General features: G+C 42.5%; 1 protein-coding gene across 3 annotated transcripts in view; it reads left to right on the top strand.

Moving 5' to 3' along the window:
- The window catches only part of fibcd1b (fibrinogen C domain containing 1b), a 114,546-nt gene extending 99,278 nt beyond the window's left edge, over positions 1 to 15,268 (top strand). For all 3 annotated transcript variants that reach the window (XM_073477376.1, XM_073477375.1, XM_073477374.1), the window contains 2 exons: positions 10,267 to 10,446; positions 13,508 to 15,268. In XM_073477376.1, coding sequence (XP_073333477.1) covers positions 10,267 to 10,446; positions 13,508 to 13,773 — 446 coding nt within the window. In that variant the 3' untranslated portion in view covers positions 13,774 to 15,268. The remainder of the gene's footprint in view (positions 1 to 10,266; positions 10,447 to 13,507) is intronic.
- The last annotated feature ends 4,710 nt before the right edge of the window (positions 15,269 to 19,978 follow it).

The following is a 19,978-nucleotide window of genomic DNA, read 5'->3' as shown; positions in this document are numbered from 1 at the left end:
CATTCACATTATTTTTAATCAAGACTCACCGCTGCTATACATCATCGTGACCTGCCAATTAGCTTTGCCTTTTGCTCGTTAAACCAACCTCTGCCTGTCCCCCATCTATTAAAATAATATGCACGCTCATTAATAACAGTCATGATATAAAAATGCAAGAGGGGAGGATGAAGAGGATGAGGTGGAAGTAGCTCCAAATCGAGCTCACTAGCAGTAGTTAAACCATACAAGCACGGGATGAAATTGTTCGAGCTACATTATGAGCAACATGAGCAAACTTGTCGCCTCCTGCGTGTCTCGCTGTGAGCTCATACTGGCAGCGGCAACAGGAGACAAAGCACCGGTACTTCATTCATTTCAAATGAGCGCTGGGAGACGTGGTGCAACAGAGAGCAGAGTGACAGCTGGTGGAGAGATTTCAGGGATTCGGCGACAGGAGGAAGTCGAGCGCAGTTCAGGTTTAAAAGAGCAGAGATGTGTAACAGTTGTAGACACCTTGTGGGGTTGCAAAGAGCAAAGGAAGTAACATTAACACATTTATAGATTCTGAATAATTAGGCAGTACTGTAACCGACTTTGGTTTGTGTAGTTCCTTAATATTACACGGAGTGGTCTGCTGTGACCGGTGCGACAGCAGCTTCTGGATGATACACACCCACAGAGTCACTGCTGCTCTAAGTGCATGGTTAGCCACAGCCCACATGATCAACTCTGACCTTCAACTGACTGAGAATAATCTCAACATCTCTCAGGACTTGAATTTTATACTGAAAGTTGCATAGCTGATGAGTTCAGACATAAAGCCACAGAAATAGTAATGTATGCCTTTGCTTTAAAGCACTGATTCCCAAACTTTTTACAGAAATATAGTGGAGGACCCAAATGCAAAAAACACCAAGCGGAGGCAGGATAGAGAACAAAAAACAAGCTTTTAATGATAAGCTGAAAATGAGAAAATACCAGTTATCAAAAAAAACAACCAAGTAGCAACACAAAAAGGTCAACCAAAAGCAAAGTACAAAACCAGGAAAACCACGAGGAGCAAAAAACCAAACCCACACCACAGGGAGACACCTGAGGACAACTGGAAGAAAGCTCAGGCGAACAACATAGGTGACACACACTGGAGAAGAAAACGGGACGAACACAGGACGAACTGATAAAACTAAGGAGGGGATGGGGTGCGGGTGGAGTGAGGTGGAGAAACACAGGTGAGGGAAATGAACAGGAAAAACACTGGAAGGGCTAAAGGGGGAGATGCAGAGCAGGTGTGGAGAGAAAGCAGACTGGTGAGGACCAGAAGAAAACCAGAGGGAAAACAGAACACTGGAAAAAACTGCAAAAGACAACACGAGACCGGAAAACAAATATAGAAAACACACATACAATGAACCCAAAATGACAGAGCCATGACAACAGGGGCACAGTTGTCTGCAGTCCCTGGGCAGAAGACAGACATAACGTCTCTGTTCATTCATGATCTTTTACGTTTTTTATCCTCAATAATTACAATAATAGTTCACTTATTGGCTTCCATGCGTGTTGAAAACATACAGTCTCCTCATAAACTAACCATTGTTGGTTTTTCTCAAATTCTCATTAAAACGACTCTTACGTGACCGTCATCTTTTTTTTTTTTTTTACCTGCGTCTCCTCCTGGAAAGTTTCCTCTGCAGACCTCTTAACCCCTGTGATGTTACGCTATATTGTTTTTCTGCGTCTCCTCATTAAAGCGTCTTAACAAGCAGATTGCAAATGCAATCTGCGTTGTGCAATGTCACAAATTACTGTTACACTACCTACTTTTACTACACTAAATCACCTGTATTCTGTGTGTGTTTTATAACAATGTCACATAAAGTCTCCACTGAAGAAAAAGACAGGTGGGCTGACATTAAACTCATGATAGTTAGTGCTAAAAAAGCACTATATATATATAGCACTATATACTCAATATGCAATAAAAATGAATCTCTGATACATAATTAGGCTGTAGTTAATTAAAGCTTGCCTACAGTAAAAATAACCTTGGAAAATCTGCTTGAATCTGAAGGGTTGGCTCCACTAGCTTCCTCCACCTCTGCTATGCTACACTGAAGGCTTTGTCAATGGCATTTTTGATTCAAACATGTTTTTAGGTATTGTTGTAGAAAAACATTTCAAAGCATGAAATATAAAAATGTTTTTGTATGGTGCGTTCTCCAGTAGTATAGTTGAATATATACACATAGATTATATACATTCAAGAAATATGTCTGTATAATGAGAGAATGGTTAAAAGTAATTCCTGTTCCCTTATGAAGATGTCACATGGGAATTTCAGAAATCCCAATTTCACATGCGAACTGAATATTTTCACGTGCAAATTTGACATAAAAAATTTGAAATCTGAAAATGTGATGTCATTTTTTTACATCTTAATTATATTTATTAATATATATAATTGGCATTTTTCAACATGGCAAAACCCGGCACAAACAATCACCTGAAAATTACCCGTTCACATGTGAATTCCACATTTTCACATGTAATATGCTATTTTTATGTCAACATATAAGTTATCATTATTTTTATGTCAACATATAAGTTATCATTATTTTTATTGGCTATAATTCAACTGTTTGCTACCAAGTAAAACATTTTTTTTAAAATGAGTGAATTTTTGTATATATGTTTTTGAATTATCTTGAGCCTAGTTCAGGGGGTTCAGAGTCGTTTGGAAGTGTATTCTGACCATATTTTACCAGACTTAAATCTTATAAAGCATTGAGACAATAGGGAGCACCTTGTTCTGATCACTAGCACTTGAGAAACCCCTTCTGATTCATTTTATCCTCACTTAATGCTAAAAAATTGTATTTTGTTGCATCAAGCTGATAAAAAAACAACTGAATACTTTCTGCCACGCAATTTTACTGCAGTCAGAGCTGTCCCTGATGGAGAAAGAGACTTTTAAAGCACAGAGGACACGTGTTTCGTGGTGGATTAACATTTAATTATACCTTACATTAGAGCTCCACCATAATAACTTTCCCTCTCAGACTGTCTCTCTCTCTCTCTCTCTCTGTCACTTAACAGCTCCACTGGACTGCCACAAAAAAACAGCTTTGCTTTCAGTTGCCGTCTGCCTTTGTGATCCCATATAGCTTTTTTCTGTACACACTGTCCACTTAAAATAAGACCCTTGACCGTGAAATAATAATGAACAGAAGCCCGAGCCTTGGAAGTTGAATCAGATATGTCACTCTGCTTTTCATGATTATAGTATTAACACCTCTGTGTTTGGTGGGGTTGCAAAATGAAAGAGTCACAGATTAGTCGTATAATTCCCACTTCATGCTGTCATCCTACACGCCATTCATCAGATCTACAGAGGCGCATTTTCACACCTGCAGTCATGCTGAACCACCTCCATCTGCGGCACTGCGAGACGACTCCCATTAAAGTCGCTGGTTTTAATTCAGTGAGAATGCTGCGGGTCTGAAATACGCGGTTCGGCGGAGCTTTTTGTCTGTACAGAAACCCGTAAGGATTCAAAGGAAACAATATGTATTAATAATATATCGCAAAATGTATCTATCTTCAAAAGATGAAGCAAGCGACTCCTGAGAACAGTAATGAGGGCGCTGTGGGCAAAGTGAACAAACATTCCCGAGATCATTATTCCCAAGTTAGACTCAGCCTGGGGAACGGCCCCGTGTGTTTGCTGCTGAACAAATAGTACCGCTGAAATGTTCATTCAGCTAAAGGATATTCAGCCTTGAATGCTTTTGAATATAGTGGAATCAGCCTTTTGTGCATTTGTTCAGTCAAATGTAGGGTACACGTGTGTGCTCGAGTGCAACCGAGCCAGCAAATGAAAAGTGCAGCCCCCACAATCTTTTTTTCTCATCCTCCACAGGCATGAAAGAATTTGGAAACATGTTAGCAGCCTTAACGGGCCATATCTCATTTTATCTGCAGCTATAGTGAACGTTCAACCCATTCAAAGTGACTAGTGGGTGGGTGGGGTTAAAGGATTTGGCGCTTTCCAAGTTCTTTATGTTTGTATGAGGGGGATCGAGGGGCTTATACTTCAAAGAAAAAACATGTATGGAAACTTTCCCTTCTCGTTAGCCGACATCAAAAGTCCCACTAAAGGGTTTTTAAAAATATCTTACATATCGAACCATCCTCTTTCGGATAAATAACACACAGTTTCTTGGCAAGATGGAATGTCTTGAATGGGAATTTGCAAAACTTGCAAACAGGCGCGGACCTGTCAGAGGTGTGACAGTTAATCTTAAAAATTCTTTCGTTTTCTGTCCCACCAAATGTCACCGTTGTCTCAGGGGGAGCGGCAAGCCAGAGAGTTCAGCGCACACCTGTCTCTGTTTTTCTCGCCGCACTCCTATCTTTTGATGACAAGGGGAGAGTTGACGATAGCGAGCCTTTCCCTATCCCCTATGAGCGGACGACAAGCAAGTCTTTTCTGCAGACGCGTGCCCGCAGACCGGTCTACAGTCGCTCCTGATGGCAAAGGGCACATCAAGGTGTCCTGGTAGCTGTATGGAAATACCCCACCGCCCCGCTTCTAACTCCTCCCCGCGCTCCATCTCCGTAGAGTAAAACAGTTTGACAGGAAGATTAAGCAAGAGGGAGAAAAGAGAGACAAAACGAGGGAGGGCTTGAGTTATGGTGGAAGGAAGCGAGGAGGAGGAGACGAAGAAGCGCTGCTCTTTTTCTCCTTTTTTTCGGCTGAAACAGTCTCAGGAGCTGCCCCCCAGCAACAGAGGGAGAAAAGCATGATGAATAATTAACTTCGAGAAATGTCACAAGCGGCAGAGAGAAGTGTAATCATTTCTCTGTTGGGTTTGGAGATCTGTTTTTTATTCTTTTCCGTCATGCCCCGTGGTGCTGCACTACGCTGAGATTGTGAGCACTATGGGCCATAACCCATCCCCTAAAAGCATCCGATACATTCCTCGCTACATACTTTTCAAATAAAAGCAAATAAATCATTAATATTTGGGGCCTTTTAGCAGCATCACAGAGACGTCTCAAAGAGGTCTTCTACATTTTTAATCAAGTCATTGATGTCAGTCTCATTAGCTGTAAAATCACATTTAAGGAAGCAGGAATCTCTGGTGGTGATAGTTTAATCAATGTCAAGAGGCTCGAGCTTTGTTTCCCTTTAGTTGTAGAGAAACGCAACATGCCCTCAGAATGAATAAAAGATAAAAAATGACAAATTACCGTCTTCATGTTCTAAACAAGCTAAATTTGTCCTCTTTCCTACAAACCTCAGAGCTGTGAAAATGAGTTATGGATTACCGTGACCTAGTTTAATGAGGTAATTGCAGATATATATCACTTTTATCCTCGGTTTTTCACAGATTTACAAGCTGAAAGGACCAATAGTCGGCTCCCGCGTGTATTAATGTGCTCTAAATTTAAGATCGGCCTGCTTTTCACGTGCAGGAGAGAGCACGCTCTTTGACTTCCTGCCACCTGAAGTGTTAATATTCATACGATGAACACGATGAAGACCATTTTTAGCTTTAAATATTTGGCTTTCAGTGGACGCGCTATCTTTAACCCTGCAGGTTTTTAGCCTCCCAGCCCTGAGCTCTGTCGTCACCGTGGCAGACATTGTAAAGTGGACTGTAATGACATGGATGATTTAATGCCGAAGAATGCTTAAAGATTTTTTTGTCCCATCGACGCGTTTGTTAATCAGGCAAACTCCAAATGAGATTCCCTATCAGTAAACACATTGATTGTTCAAAATGAGATGCTGATTTTTCCACTATTATTTATCTTCTTTTTAGATGACACTGAGTAATTATGCTTGTATGGGGGCTGCCTGTGTAATATGGATTTATCTAGAGACAGAAGTTTCATAGAAGCTACCCATTCATGATTTGTCATTTGAAGCGTTGGATAGCACTGAGAAATGTGCAGTCACTTTATGCTAGGGGGGCCTGACAGCGATGAGCCGTGGGCCTCTTCTGAGTCCAACCCAAATAGATAAGGAGCATAGGATCATGGGAGTTGTTGTCTTCATTGTAAAACAACCACTATCGCAAAAAAAAAATCTATCTGATGTGATGACCAACATAATGTTGTAAGTTTTGTTCACGTTATGTTTAGTCTCACTTGTCGTCTTCCTTCCTCTCTCTCTGACTCTATGAAACGCACTGTTACCTTGAGTTAAAGTCATGCTTTTCTCTGGGTTTAAACATTGTAGGAAACATTTGGGATAATGTTGTATAATGTTGTGAAAAGCTAATGGCTGGTTAGGTTAAGGCAAATATTTCCTTTGTGGCTTAAAATAATTGTTTTCGTTGCCACAAACACGGCTGGAAATTGTCCCGAGGTCTTCTTAAAAATATCCAGTGGTGTCACACTTACAAATGTTGAAACCCTCAATCTCCTCACCACTGGAAAGTCTGGTAATAAACTTTTTTTTTTAAATGTCAGTACAGTACTGGCCTATGACACATACAAATATGAAAAAATGATGTTTTCATCTGCAGCGTCGTTGTACCGTGTTTGAAATAATAATACTGAAAGATCATGGCATTACGTATTTGACACGGGGCCCCTCTACAAGACCTCAATAATGGAGAAAATCAAATACAGGACACCTCCTTGGCCCTTACTGTTTCTGCTATTGTCACAAAGACTTTCACAAAGATGCTTTCGGGGCCCCCGAGGGTCTGGCTTCCTCAGGCAGTTGCCTGCTTCGCCTGGTTCCTATTACAGTCCTGCAGAGTTAAAAACAAGGTAGACTGCACAAACAAAACAAACAGCGATGAAACACAATGTGCCTCATGGCCCAGAAATAAAAGCGGTCTGAATAAAGAAAGCACACCCTAATTCCCATCTAAAAGGCGTAGGAGGACAGAAGTTTTTTGACTCATTGCTAAGCTTCCCCTTAAACGGTAAAATCGGTGAGAAGAGAGGAGAGTCTCCCCCCAACGGAGCAATCAGCATGTTAATACTGAAGCAAAACACCTCAAAATTCTCCCTTGTATTAGAACCCATTTGAAATAACCTAACAATAGCATTTAATTAACAGGGAGTTACACCTGAGCATTTAGATTTTAACCAAAGAAGTCTCTGTTGTTATTTCACTTGTCTTCCTCTTTAATTATTCTGAATTAAAGTCTTGCTGAGATTCTCTGGGGCTTTAATTAGGGACTGAATTAAAGTTATGTAAATACAGTTGCGAGCCGCAGAGTCTTTAAATAGAGTTGTGTTGCATCTGCGTATTTTATTTTCATTATTTTTTTTTTTCTTCTGAAAGAGAAAACATCCTAAGTCTTTTCTTTTGAAGTTTGTCAGATCGCTCCGGGGTAGCTCTCCCTTAGGTGTTTGTGTGGATTGATACTTTTTCTCCAAGGGGCTGTGACAAGGAAACTATTTCTGCATTCGAAAAATGTGTTGCGTTTTTGTGTGCGTCTCCGTTTGTGTTGGTTTCCTGTAAATATACTTAAGTATTTAATTAACAGGAAGCTGGCAGGCATGAAGTTACCTGTCTATGAATGTATTAATAACTGATTCTCCACCTCCAATTTGCTGATCCGCTGTGAAAATGAAAAGAGCGGGATCAACCTCCCATTGGGCTAGATTAAATCCAAACTAAGTGCCTCAGCCCAGACTGCAAGCTTCTGTCTCTGAATAATAATGGGTTCTTTCAGCTGTGTTTGTCATCAAATTAGCCCTCTACTTCAGACGAGGCGCTCTCAGAGTGCAGTTCTCGACAGCGGCGGAATTCAAATTAGACAAAAGTCAGTTTGAGGTTTGTAAGCTTTAAAAACGGAGAATGGGTTTCATTTGCAGAGGTGATGATTGCCATAGGAGGTAAAGTGGCAGCGTTCAAGTTCATGAAAAAACACCTTCCTTCCTGCAGTTCATCTGCTTCAAAGCTCGCTCTGAGTCAAGTTACAGTAGAGACACGGAAACGAACCTTAAATCGACAACTTCAGCCTCCAGCTTTCTCTACATGCTCGAAATCCAAACCCTCTTCCTTTAACATAAAGCCCTTGAAGCTGCTCCATCAGTGCACGCTTTTCAAACGCTGCTTATTTTGTTGTCGAATAAACACTGCAACTGTATGGAGTGCATTTGTAAGCGTGGAGGGAAAGCTGATAACAGATTCTTGAGGCTGAGTTCACTTTTGTTTGTCTTCCTGCCCTCAATTTTGCGTTCAAGGAGTTGAGGTTGAGTTCCTCCTGCTCCCCTCCGCCTGACACACTATTATGCTCGTACCTTTGATCAACCCAGGAGAGATAAAGTTGCCCTGGGTAGCACCATCACTCCAACGCAGGAGGGGGCAAGGAAGAAGGGATAGAAACCCTTTTTCCCTTCTGGCGCTTTCTGTCTTACACAGTCTCTCTAAAGGATTGAGGAACAATTAAAAGATCAGTTCGGGGCATCCGATGAATCTGAAAAAGCTGAGACAGTTTGATGGGAACAGCAAATGTTTCTCTCATTTATAAAGTGGTCTACAGAGGGAGTTTTATCTCTAGTAATGACTTCAAGCCCACAATTGAGGATGTATAAAACAAACTTTGACAGGAAAATGATCTTATCTTTACACTGAGGATGCGTCGTAAAATGAGTTATTTCCTTAAGCAACTAATGCTATCTCAGATACAGTGACTGTAAAATAACATGTATCTTCAAGGGTTCTTCTTCCATTTTGTGGGCATTAATCAGCCGGGCCCTGGCACTTAATCATGTGCACCAAATCAAAAGTTAATAAGGATTTATACATGGGAAACTAAACACATTTTTTTCCTATACAATTTTAGTACAACCACACGAATCGACCCATTCCTGTGAAAGAGTGGTTGCACTCATGATGACTCATGTTAAATCTCGTAATGCCTCCCCCAGCAGTATATCAAATTAGCCAATCGAGCCTTTGTCTCCCTGTTTTAGTGAATACACCCAGTGAGAGCAGTTTTGTTTTTCTCTCCGCGTAGACTTGACCTGAAGCAAGCGATCACAATAATACTGTGGTGAGAGCTCAAACACTCATCTTCTATCCGTGCGCTCTGAATGAAGCTTAAGTCAATTCAGAACACGGATAACTAATCTGAATACAGACCACACTTGACTTCAAAATACCGTATCTGGAGGTCACAGATGTGGATGACTTTGGTGGTAAATGTAACATTTTATTCTTTGATAACTTTTCAATCAAGTCAAGTATCGTTGTAAGTGTTGGAACACTGTCTAGATGAGACTTTAACGGAGTATAAATACAGTCTCGTCTGAAAGAAGCAATCAGTCAGTGGAAAAAGTCATTCACAGTCGGTGATAAGAGTGTGTAGCCCTGCTAGACCCTGATATAATCCACAATTTTTACTTGAGGAATTCATTTTTTTAATTTACACCAAATAACAAAACATATAACCTTCTTTTGATAGGGTACTCAAACGTGTCAGAGACAGTTTAAAAGCAATTACAGGTAAACTGATAATCTTTAACAGTCAGGGCCAATATATGAGAGTTTTTCCGAATAAGATCATTCCTGTGAGATTTAGCAAATAATGCACCGTTAGGACCTGCTAGACATTGTTGACACCCTCATGTTGCATGCAGACAGAGGGGGCAAAGTATCAAGTCAAAAGTATGCCTCTGAAGGACATTTCTACTCGGTCATTTCTGTGCAAAGCCAACTGAACCAAAGCCTTTGTCAGTACACGCCTATCACCATTCGAGTCTCCCGCTCTGTCTGTTTCTGTCTTGTCACGTTTTTTGCCAAGACATCATCATACTAGTAGCGACTGTTTAATGCTCGTTATAAAGAAAAGGATCATAATACATCCAAATGCCAGTTGGTTCTCATAACCCTCCGTTTTGAGTGCATGCCTCTGAAAAACTGATGTTTGGAGGGCATTATAGCCCAAACACTTTGCCATACCCCGCTATCCCAACAAGAACTGGGACACCCTACCCCTAGGCGTGATCGTGCAAAACAGTGTTGTAGGGTTAGGTGGTAGGAGCAGGGGGTGTATTGGGATTGGGCCAATTTTTCAATAGATTCAGTTTGTCTCTCCGTCTTCATGGGAAACTTTTCTGTGAGCAGCAGTTGCACTTCTGAAAAGAAACTCTAATCTTGTTTTGGAAGGAAAAAAATGTATTACATCTCATTTCCAGAAAATGTAAGGCATTGAAAGACTGCTGAAATAGCTTTAAAGTGTTCTGAGAACAACGGCAGCACTCTGTAATGGATTGTTTTGGTCTTTGTCTCGCTCTTTTCCCCTGCAGGGCTGAAGCAGATCCATGCGCTGTCCATCCAGGGGAACTATGAGCTGCGTATCGACCTGGAGGACTTTGAAAATAGCACCGCATACGCCCAGTATGGTACCTTTGGAGTAGGACTCTTCTCAGTCGACCCTGACGATGATGGATACCCTTTGACCGTGGGAGACTATTCTGGCAATGCAGGTATAAATGCTGAGTGAACTACTTTTTCTGCACGACTTCCTGTGCTTGTACAGTGATAAGTATACAACTATTTCTGGATGTTCTTTTTTTTGTTGTTTAACCTAATTGTGAGCACAGAAGCTACAGCAGTGGGTGAAAGCTCCAGCGAACTTCCAGTGCTGCCTTCTAGTGAAAGTAATAGTATGTTATTTTTACAGTGCAGTGGGTGTGTCCACTGCACTGTTAAACCATGCAGACAGCTGCACAGAGAGAGAGAAAGGGACTGCAAGTGTCTGTGCCTCTGCTCCCCAACCATCAGATCCAAGCCAGCTACCTGTCACCTTGATTAAATTACTGCCAATTAATTGCACTGCTTGACCTGCAGCGTAAACAAAAACCCTGCCGTTGAAATGAAGAAGCAATTTAGAGAACCTTTGGGGAGCGCTGCGCCGAGAACACGGAGAGAATGGGGACAGATATGAGAGATGGAGCAAGGGGAGATAAGTAAGGAGGAAGGGATTGAAGAAAACTGGGGTGGAGGGAGGAAATGAAGGGGACAGGTGCAAGAGAAGGGTAACAGAAGTGAGGAAGAGGTAAGTAAAAATGAGTGTAGAGGTGTCCAAGGGACAGAGGAGGCAGAGGAGCAGAGGAGTGGAAAAAAAAAAAAAAAAAAAGATGGGAAGGTAAAATGTGTTGTGTTGTAGCAGCTTTTTCCCCTGATATGATGTCTGCTAAAAAGTCGTGTAATGCATCCTGGCTTGTCCTCAGCATGGCCTGACCTTAGACCCATCTGCCTGTTGCAGAGTCGGTCAAATTAAGGGTACTCAAACTCTCTCAGGATGCTCGTGGTCTCACCTCGGCTTCCATCTAGGCAGTGCTACTGTTATTAGTACCAGTGGTAGTATTATGCTCTTGCTGTGGCTGCTTTCTGATCAGCTGACAGGTGCTCATTTGGGCTGGGAGCAGCTGGATCCTAATGGGCATCAGAGGAGGCTGTCGGCCACGCAGCCACCAAGGTGACATCCAGCGCCTTGCAAATGAGCCTTTAAGTGCTTCTGTTTTGTTTCGTGTTTTTCCTCTTTTCTACCTCCGCTGCTGGACATCATCCCATTGTCCACACCTTTGAGCCGTTTCTTTTACCACTTTTTTTCCCCCCACTCTCTCTTTTCTCCCAATGTCGAGCAGCACATGACGTGACTATCAGACGTGCCAGTCAGATAATCTTTCCGCCGACTGGTTACCATGGTAATGTAAAATGGAGAGCAGAGTAGGACAAAGTGAGAGGGTAAGGAGCTTGGTGGCCACATCCTGGGCAATTAAGGGCTGTTTGATGCCCTGACGAGCTGTTAGCCATCACCTGATGGCTGGTGAGCGGTCTTTCATTCCCCTCTCAGCTTTTTTTTCCTTGTATCCACTTCTGGTCACAGTGTGCAGCCAGCTTTCGAAAAGAAAGGAAAGGACGGGAAGTATAGGGAGTTTATTGAACATTATTAGCTCTTTGAACATCCATTTGCTGAAACGTTAGGTCTGCCACAGTATCTCAGAGGACGAAGTCTCTTTGGGAGTGGCTTGCAAAGCAGTTATCAATGTAGAGCATATGCCTGAGAGAAATCTCTATGTAGAGAGTGGATACTTAGCTCTGCAATTGAATGGTGGGAATAGGCTAAGGGCAGTTAGGTGATGCAACCTGCCTGCACTGCATCCCTTCAGTGGTCTCATAGCATTGTCATATTCATAATCACAGGTTGCAGGGAAGCTTTATTATGAAGGCCTATTCACCACTGATTGCTTGCCTTCACTGGTCACATTCTCTCCGCTTGACTCAAAGTGTTAACTCATAGTGTAGCCCTGGTTAAGACTGTGTAGTCTTCTAGGTGAACAACCCAACCTCTCTGGCCTCCTTCCAGGTCTTTTGCTGCACCTCGTGAGTTCACTCATCCTATGGAGCTGCTCTTTGTTGCCAGTGTCTCTGGGGAAGGTAGGCAGAGTGGACACCTGGCCTGTCCACTCTGCCTACCTAGCCCAGAGATACTTAATCTCCGAAGAGGTTGGTATGTTTACCGCAGAAAATACATCTCAAAATCTGTTGCATCTGCCAACTGCAAGAAAAACAAAGACACAACCCATCAACGAAATATCCCATACAGTTAGGAAATAGCACATTACCTAGCTAATAAAAGTGATTTCATCGTGGACCTCTGTCCCTCCCTCTGGTTGTCCAGCAGACTACCAGGTGTGGACACAAGAAGATATCAGAGAACAAGCCCTCAGCTGTGGTCACAGGCTCCACCAATTTCCCTTCATCTTGTTGTCAGGATGACTACCAGGGCCAGATTTTTTTTATTTCTCCAACTGGAAGAAGGCGCCTATCAGTTAAACTTAGCCATCGCAAAACAGGATGTTGTACCAGGATGACAAAGCTGTCACGGCTTCCATCATGCGAAAACGAACAAGCAGAGTAGGACGGGTCTTGTAAGAAAGCAGTACCAGTTACTAAAATACCTGAAAGTTGAACACTGATGCTACGAAAAGGAATAAAATCAACATTTGGAGAAAGTTCATTAAGTACATCTCCTCCAACAACATTTCTGTCCATTAACTGACAGGCCTCCTGGTAATTGGGGGTGTGTTATTAAAAATAGGAAGATAAAAAGGTCAACACAGAACCTTTGATAAATTGGCTTAAAATCCGTCTGACCTCCTGCTTTCGATAACGAGAAGCAAAACTCTGGAGGACTGTGGAGCTTTATTTTTATTCTGTCATCTTCCTCGGTTTATAGAGTGATTAATTGAAGAGTCGTATGCTATTTTGAAGTCAATCACTTGTGGATATGTCTAATTACTGGTTTCTGGTGTCAGATCCGAAAATATGTCCGTTAAAGACGGAGAGATGCAATAATCTGTTGCTCAGAAAGTAGCTGCTGCTTAAAAAGCTCTTTTTTTCTTCAATCTCCCAGCTGCTCTTATTTATAAGAGCTTCTTGCATTCGTCCAATGCCAAATATACCAGTTAAAAAAAAAAACATACATCTGTATCTTACTTTTCATACACGCACTAACACATTTAACTGTTTCCTCATTAGGTGATTCTCTGCTGAAGCACAACGGGATGAAGTTCACCACCAAAGACAGGGATAACGACCACTCGGAGAACAACTGCGCCTCCTTCTACCACGGTGCCTGGTGGTACCGCAACTGCCACACCTCCAACCTTAATGGCCAGTACCTGCGCGGTCAGCACACCTCCTACGCCGACGGCATCGAGTGGTCCTCCTGGACTGGCTGGCAGTACTCCCTGAAGTTTTCCGAGATGAAGATACGACCGACCCGCGACACGGAGAAAAAATGAGACGGACAAAAGAGAGAGAAGAAAAAAAGAAGAATTTTTTTGAAACATTACAAAACCACAACTTCTGACAGCTAGGCGGAGTTACTTGTCTTGATATTGTTTATTCACTAAAACATACCTCTTTGAGTTTACTTGACTGCTGTTTGCCTCCTGGTGTCCCCCCCCCTTTTTTTGCTCCTCTTCCTCCATCCCTCAGCTACTAGTATCATGCTGGCTTCCATTATCCTCCCCTCGGTCTCTTTCTAAAAAAAAAAAAAAAATAGTGGAACCATCATCCCTTTATTTTTGATCATTCAGCTCACAAAAACAGCATACCAGAGCTCCGAACCTCACAGCCCACTGCGCTAGCTTTACTCAGTCTGACATGGTGGTCCAACCATCCCCTGCAGAATCACACACCAGTGATTTCCTCCTGACATGTAACTCTGACCTCCCATCTGTGCTGACATGGCACTTAGATCGTGGTTCAGTCTCGCTGCCCATTGCTGCATAATCTGTGGACGGAGTGGGTTGCTCCAAATATAATAGACAGAGAAAAACAAACCATGAACAGGAGATACAAAATCCTCCCTGTCCCCCTCTGCAAGGGCAGTTCAGAGCATCCCCAGTGAGAAGGGACAGCGCAGTGGTACACTATGTCACATTTACATCCCTGATCTGTGTGAATGAGACCCAGCGGGGTGGTGGCAAGGAAGTGCGGGGCCCTAAGATAATGAGTTGGAGACAGAGACGGAGAGAAAGAGGAAACAATTTGACAAGAGTTGAATTAGTCAGAGCGAGGGGAGAGCAGAGTGAAATCGAGACCGGCGAGAGGAAGTGGAAGAAGAGGAGGTGCAAAAAAAAACAAAAAAGATGAAGAAAGAGAAATGAGAAAAAAGGAAGAGACAACGGAGGATCTCATTCATCTGACTTGGGCCATTAGGGAGCATATTGGGCACTTTGTCTGATCTGCCTGCCAGCTGAGTACTGGCCAACTGATGCAGCACTCACAGATGGTAACCCAGCACTTTGTGTGTGTGTGTACGTGCGTATGTGCGTGTGTGTGTGTGTGTGTGTGTACGACAGAGAGAGACAGACACAGTTCTGTAACACTATCAATTTCCTGTCATGAGTTCAGTGGAGCATCTCAACTGACTACAATGTTTAGCAGAGACAGACTAAACATGATGCATGGCTGGCAAACCTTCACTCTCTTCATCTAACTAGTTAACATGAAAATTACAAAGCCTGTATTTGGGACCAATGGGATCACGGATTGATCAAGGAATACCCGTCTCGTTGATCTTATTCTCTTGGACCTGTTGAGGAAATTTCACATCTTTGGTCAACAATGCCAGTTCCCACCTCTCTGGTTTGTCATTTTTCTCTCCTTTTCCAGGTGATAATTATGGGATTTGTTTGTGTGACAGTTTCTCTTGTCATGCAAACAGAGAGAAAGTCGCTGTATAATAAGATTTGACGCTCTCAAACACAGTATTTTTCTTCTGAGTAGGAGTTCTGCAATGTGTTATGGCAAAAACAAAATTGCCTAAAGCAACCAAAAAAAAAAGAATGACATAAAAATACAAAAAAAAAAAAATGTTATGAAGAAAAAACACAAAGGAAACATGTGGGCAGAAAATAGTGCAATTCTGATTTTCCTGTCTCTCCTTTTATTTTTTAAGTCGGTGAATCAACTATTTTTCAGTTTCATCGAGTTTCTTTGGATGTACTAAGAGCTTTAAAAGATATCTGTAGATTTTATTGTACAGTGTGTATGACTTTTAGAGCATGTGAAGCCGTTTTCTTACTATGCTAAAACACAAAGAGTACTCAAGCACATGGACTTACAAACTCCACTGGTTTAAAAAAATAAAGAAGAGATGTATTTACAGAACTTTTTTCCCCTTCCTCTACCTGACGGACTGGCCCCCCCACAGGTGGAGGAGGAATGTGACTACCCCTCAAGCACACGTCCGTTCAGATCTGCAGCACAAATATAAATCTTTCTACGGAGGCACAATATGAGAGAGACTTCAAAACCTCTTGGCACATTAGCTGCCATGCTGGACATATGTGATTTTTCTGACATTTTGGAAAGTCCCGTGGCACTGGGAGACAGTCATGAATGTTTGCTGAAAAGGTGTCGCCCCGGCTGACAGTGAGTTTAACGTGTAGCACCGAGCGACGTTGCGCTGAATACCTCTGACACTGGAGCAGCTGTGAGTTTTTCTGTCATCACCGGTGCTTTGAAGGGATCTCCTATCGCCGCGTGTGCGTTTCTGCGGCGCCTCGGCTGTGTACATAAAGCTCTACGACGTCAAATCTTGGTGGACCGCTGCCACCTCTCTTCGACATCAAAAGCACAGACACACGTTACAAATACTTTGCTGATGTTATTGTGGCACAGAGTTCAAGGTCTGATAGCGGCGGAGGATTTAGCTCATTTGAAATACGCTGGAAACGAAGACGGAGAAGGAGTCGGACTACGTGTGACAACGTATGCATATGTATGTGTGTGTGTGTGTGTGTGTGTGTGTGTGTGTGTGTGTGTGTATGAGTGCGTGTGCACATGTGTGCGTCTACAGTGTCTCTGTGTGTACACATATATGCACATGCTTCGGTTTGTACATGCCCATGTGCATGAGCCAGACGACAGAGCAGGAGGCTGAGTGCGTCTCTCTGTGGAAAATTTTGAAGTAATGTGATGCTTATGTACAACTCGCCTCCCCCTCCCCCCCTCCTGCTATTTGTGTTGATAACAGAGAGATTTACATAATTATAATGAACTATTACTTATTGTGATTGTGAACCCATAAGAGTGGACACCACCTTCTGGTACTGTGTTGAACTGCGCTCGTACCCTGAAACCCCCTCCGAGAACCCACTCCCAAAAATCTTTATTCACCTCGACACGACGTTGTGCTCACTGTATATGTTGATGCTATGTTGCCCCCTTGTTATTTAAATGTAAAGGCGACTATTATTTGCCATGCCCCTCTTGTGTTTTTGTTGAGTGAATGCCTTTGTAGTCACTCTCTCTGCTGCAGCTTTGCTAAGTCTCAGTCGGAAAGAGATGATAAAAGAGTGAAATCAGAGGCTCTAATCATTCCCAGTTATCCCGCTCATTACAGTGCATCAGCACCCTCCCGATCGATCCCCCAGGTCCCCAAACCTTCTATCTTTCTTACTGTGTACCTCCTTAATTGCCTTAGCCTCTGCTGCCAATTCCCCCTCACTCCACAGCTCCTAAATCCTCCTCTCCTTCTCCTTCCAGCTCCCGACTCCCTGCCTCTTTATTGCTCTGCTTTCCGCCTCTCTCCTGTCCCTCCCCCAGCCCCCAGTCCTCCCATTCCTTTCAGTCCCAGCGCAGAACTAACTCTGTTTTTCCTTTATTTCTTTTATTTTTGGTGAAGTACTATAGATTGTTTTGCTGAATCTTGATACTGTGTTTTAATGTTCTTGTCAACATTTAATAAACATTCACATTTTATAAATGGGGAACACCCTGAAGTGCGTGGGGGTTTGTTCAGCGTGGTTGGCATTTGTGGGTTTTTTTATCTGGAAATTCTGGTTTAATCAAACTGAATAAACAGAGGCAATTAACATTTAGTAGAATCCGTCAAAAGAAAACAATTTTAATGACTTGGAACATCAACCACAATTAGCAGCTGGGTGTGAAACGTAGCCTCAGCAGACCCAGAGTGGAAAAAAAGCATCAGGGCCGGATTTTTGGCTTTATTTAAGTTTTGAGATAACATCTCAAAGTTTTATGCTGCCAATGCCCAACACAAGAGAGGCAAACTAAATATTGCTGGCGCAGACCAATTTTTCAACAATGCCATTTTGAAAGAAATAAACCCAGCAGCAATGTGTCTTTCCTTGAAAACTGAGTCATAGCCCATTTTTGCGTAGCTGTGCTACCGTGTGAAGCGGTTATCGCCCAAGACCAAGATTATAAAGCGCCATTGCATACCTAAAGTGCTGATATATTTGAAAAAAATAATAATAATAATAATTAGGTAAGTTGAGATATCAGAGGAAATTAATTAGCTTTTAATTAGCTTTCTCTGAAAATCATGTACTATCTTAATTTCCCTAGATAAGGTGTCCTGGCCCTACTTATGTGCTGCGACGTGGGTGGACTGTATTTGGTCCTCCAAGGGCGGTCCAAGGTGCCACAAGACAATCTGCTAAGTGATGTTTATGTTATGTATGTATAATATGCAAAGATTTTCCCATAATCAGTGTGTGCATAAAAGCAAATCTCAGGAGATACACTTAAAAGATGGGAGTAAGATGAAAGGTGACATACCTTAAAACACAACGTATACATTGATGGTGTTCTGGTAAAGTAACATAGCATTCATTTGTAGTCGTGTTATTCAATTATTCATCCTGCTTTGGTCTTCATAAAGTCTTTTGGGAACATCTATGGCTCTTTGGCTCCCAGCTTGTTGCCAACTTTGTCTGATGGGCAGGTGGCATACTAATTCGGACGAAAGGGGTTTATCTGAGCTGTTTTTCCGAAAGCTGATACTCCCTGCTGCAGGAAACAAGGTTGCTGAGAGAAGTGAGACTAAACAAACAAAAATATTAAAGTTGTGGGGCCAAATAGCAAAACACTGAGCTCAAGATGCTATAGTTCTGCCATATTTCAACAAATTCTCCATCCCAACCTGTCGAATATGGCATCTTGGTCAGCGGCCTTAAACTTCAAACTATGAAACTTTACATACCCCTCTTATCTGGCGTCTGTTTTGGTCATAAATGGGATGTGAACTCCTTCTCTCCGGAGGGAAAGTCCGGTGTATGACCCATCTAACCACCCCAACCAACCCCACCTTAGACTCTTCTTGCCCTATAAACTACTCTACTAGAGGGCTGCTTCAAGAAGTGATGCTAGAGAGGTGACTACAGTGTCACTGACCAGCCTGCTGGATTTGATGCATTGGGAGTGAGAACAGGCTGCAGGGCTGCCGACAGAGGGGGAACACCAGCTCTGGTGTCAACCCTAAAAATAATTTGCTGGAGGGGCTTTTGGAGATGATCTCGTCCTGGGCACAAGCAAGACTATCAGCAGCCTATGACATGCTGCATATACAGAGCTGAGTAGAACTGCATTCCCATGACAAATCTCTTTGGGTTCCTCATTACAACTGACCGCCCCCCCAACATTACACGTAGTAATTAAAATATGGGATTACTGAAGCTTTATTACTGGAGCTGTAATTTAAAATGGTCATTAAACCTGTGTCAGGGCTATTGTGCTACCTGTGTTGTATACCCCTTCAACACTGGACGAAAACCCAGCAACACCTATTAACATCTGGCTTTTGTCTTCAATGGGAGAGGGTACAATCGGCATTCATTAACGCGTCACAGGTATTCTTCAGCTCAGACGTGAGTCAGCATTGATGGAAACATGACACCAGGGTGCAGACGCATATTTTAGCCCCTTTTTCCCGGTGCCGTGCTGTGAAGCGTGTTAAAGTCAGGGCATTGTAGTTTCGATCTAACTCTGCCCAAGCAGCACTTGTACATCGTTCAGTCAACACTGAGTTTAAATGAGGGACTACAGTCAAAGATATAAAAAAAAAGGAATCACCACAACATTTCTACTGTCCTCCACGCTGCTTTCTACTGTTGCCTGCAGATTTGCAACGTCTAGATACACCAGAGAAAAAAATTGGCTCGCCTGTTATTAGCAGGTTCATTCATTTAAAAAGACACATGTATGCAATAATGTTCGTATAAAAATGTAGTATTAGTGACCACAGCTTTTACGAACAATGATCTACAATGGAAATAACAAAATAAGGCGTCTTTATTCCATAATTTCACTAATACATCAACAAGAAAGCCTGTTGGGACTTCAGTGTTTTCAAGAACAATAGGAGCTCTTTTTATTCCCACGATTTCACTAACACACCTCTGAGGTAATAAACAATTTATTCCCCTCCCCTGCTAATTCTGGCTCAAAACAGGGCTCCTGACAAATAGCAGGTACCCAGCGAAATAAAGGATACAATGAACTGCTGGATATCAATTGAACTAACAATTCTTTCAGGATTCCCAGCAGCATTTGGCTCAATGAAACTTGCCGCATTCATACCCCACCACTGCAGCCCTATAGGGAGCGTGATGTGGACTTGTAAATAGACTCACTAGATGTCACATTATTGTATAAATAATTAGTACACCTACTGGGCCATGGAGACAAGAA

The sequence above is a fragment of the Pagrus major genome, chromosome 12 (assembly GCF_040436345.1).
Source record: "Pagrus major chromosome 12, Pma_NU_1.0".
Classification (NCBI taxonomy): Eukaryota; Metazoa; Chordata; class Actinopteri; order Spariformes; family Sparidae; genus Pagrus; species Pagrus major.
The sequence above is the reverse complement of the archived record's forward strand: the minus strand, read 5'-3'. Positions and strand labels throughout refer to the sequence as shown.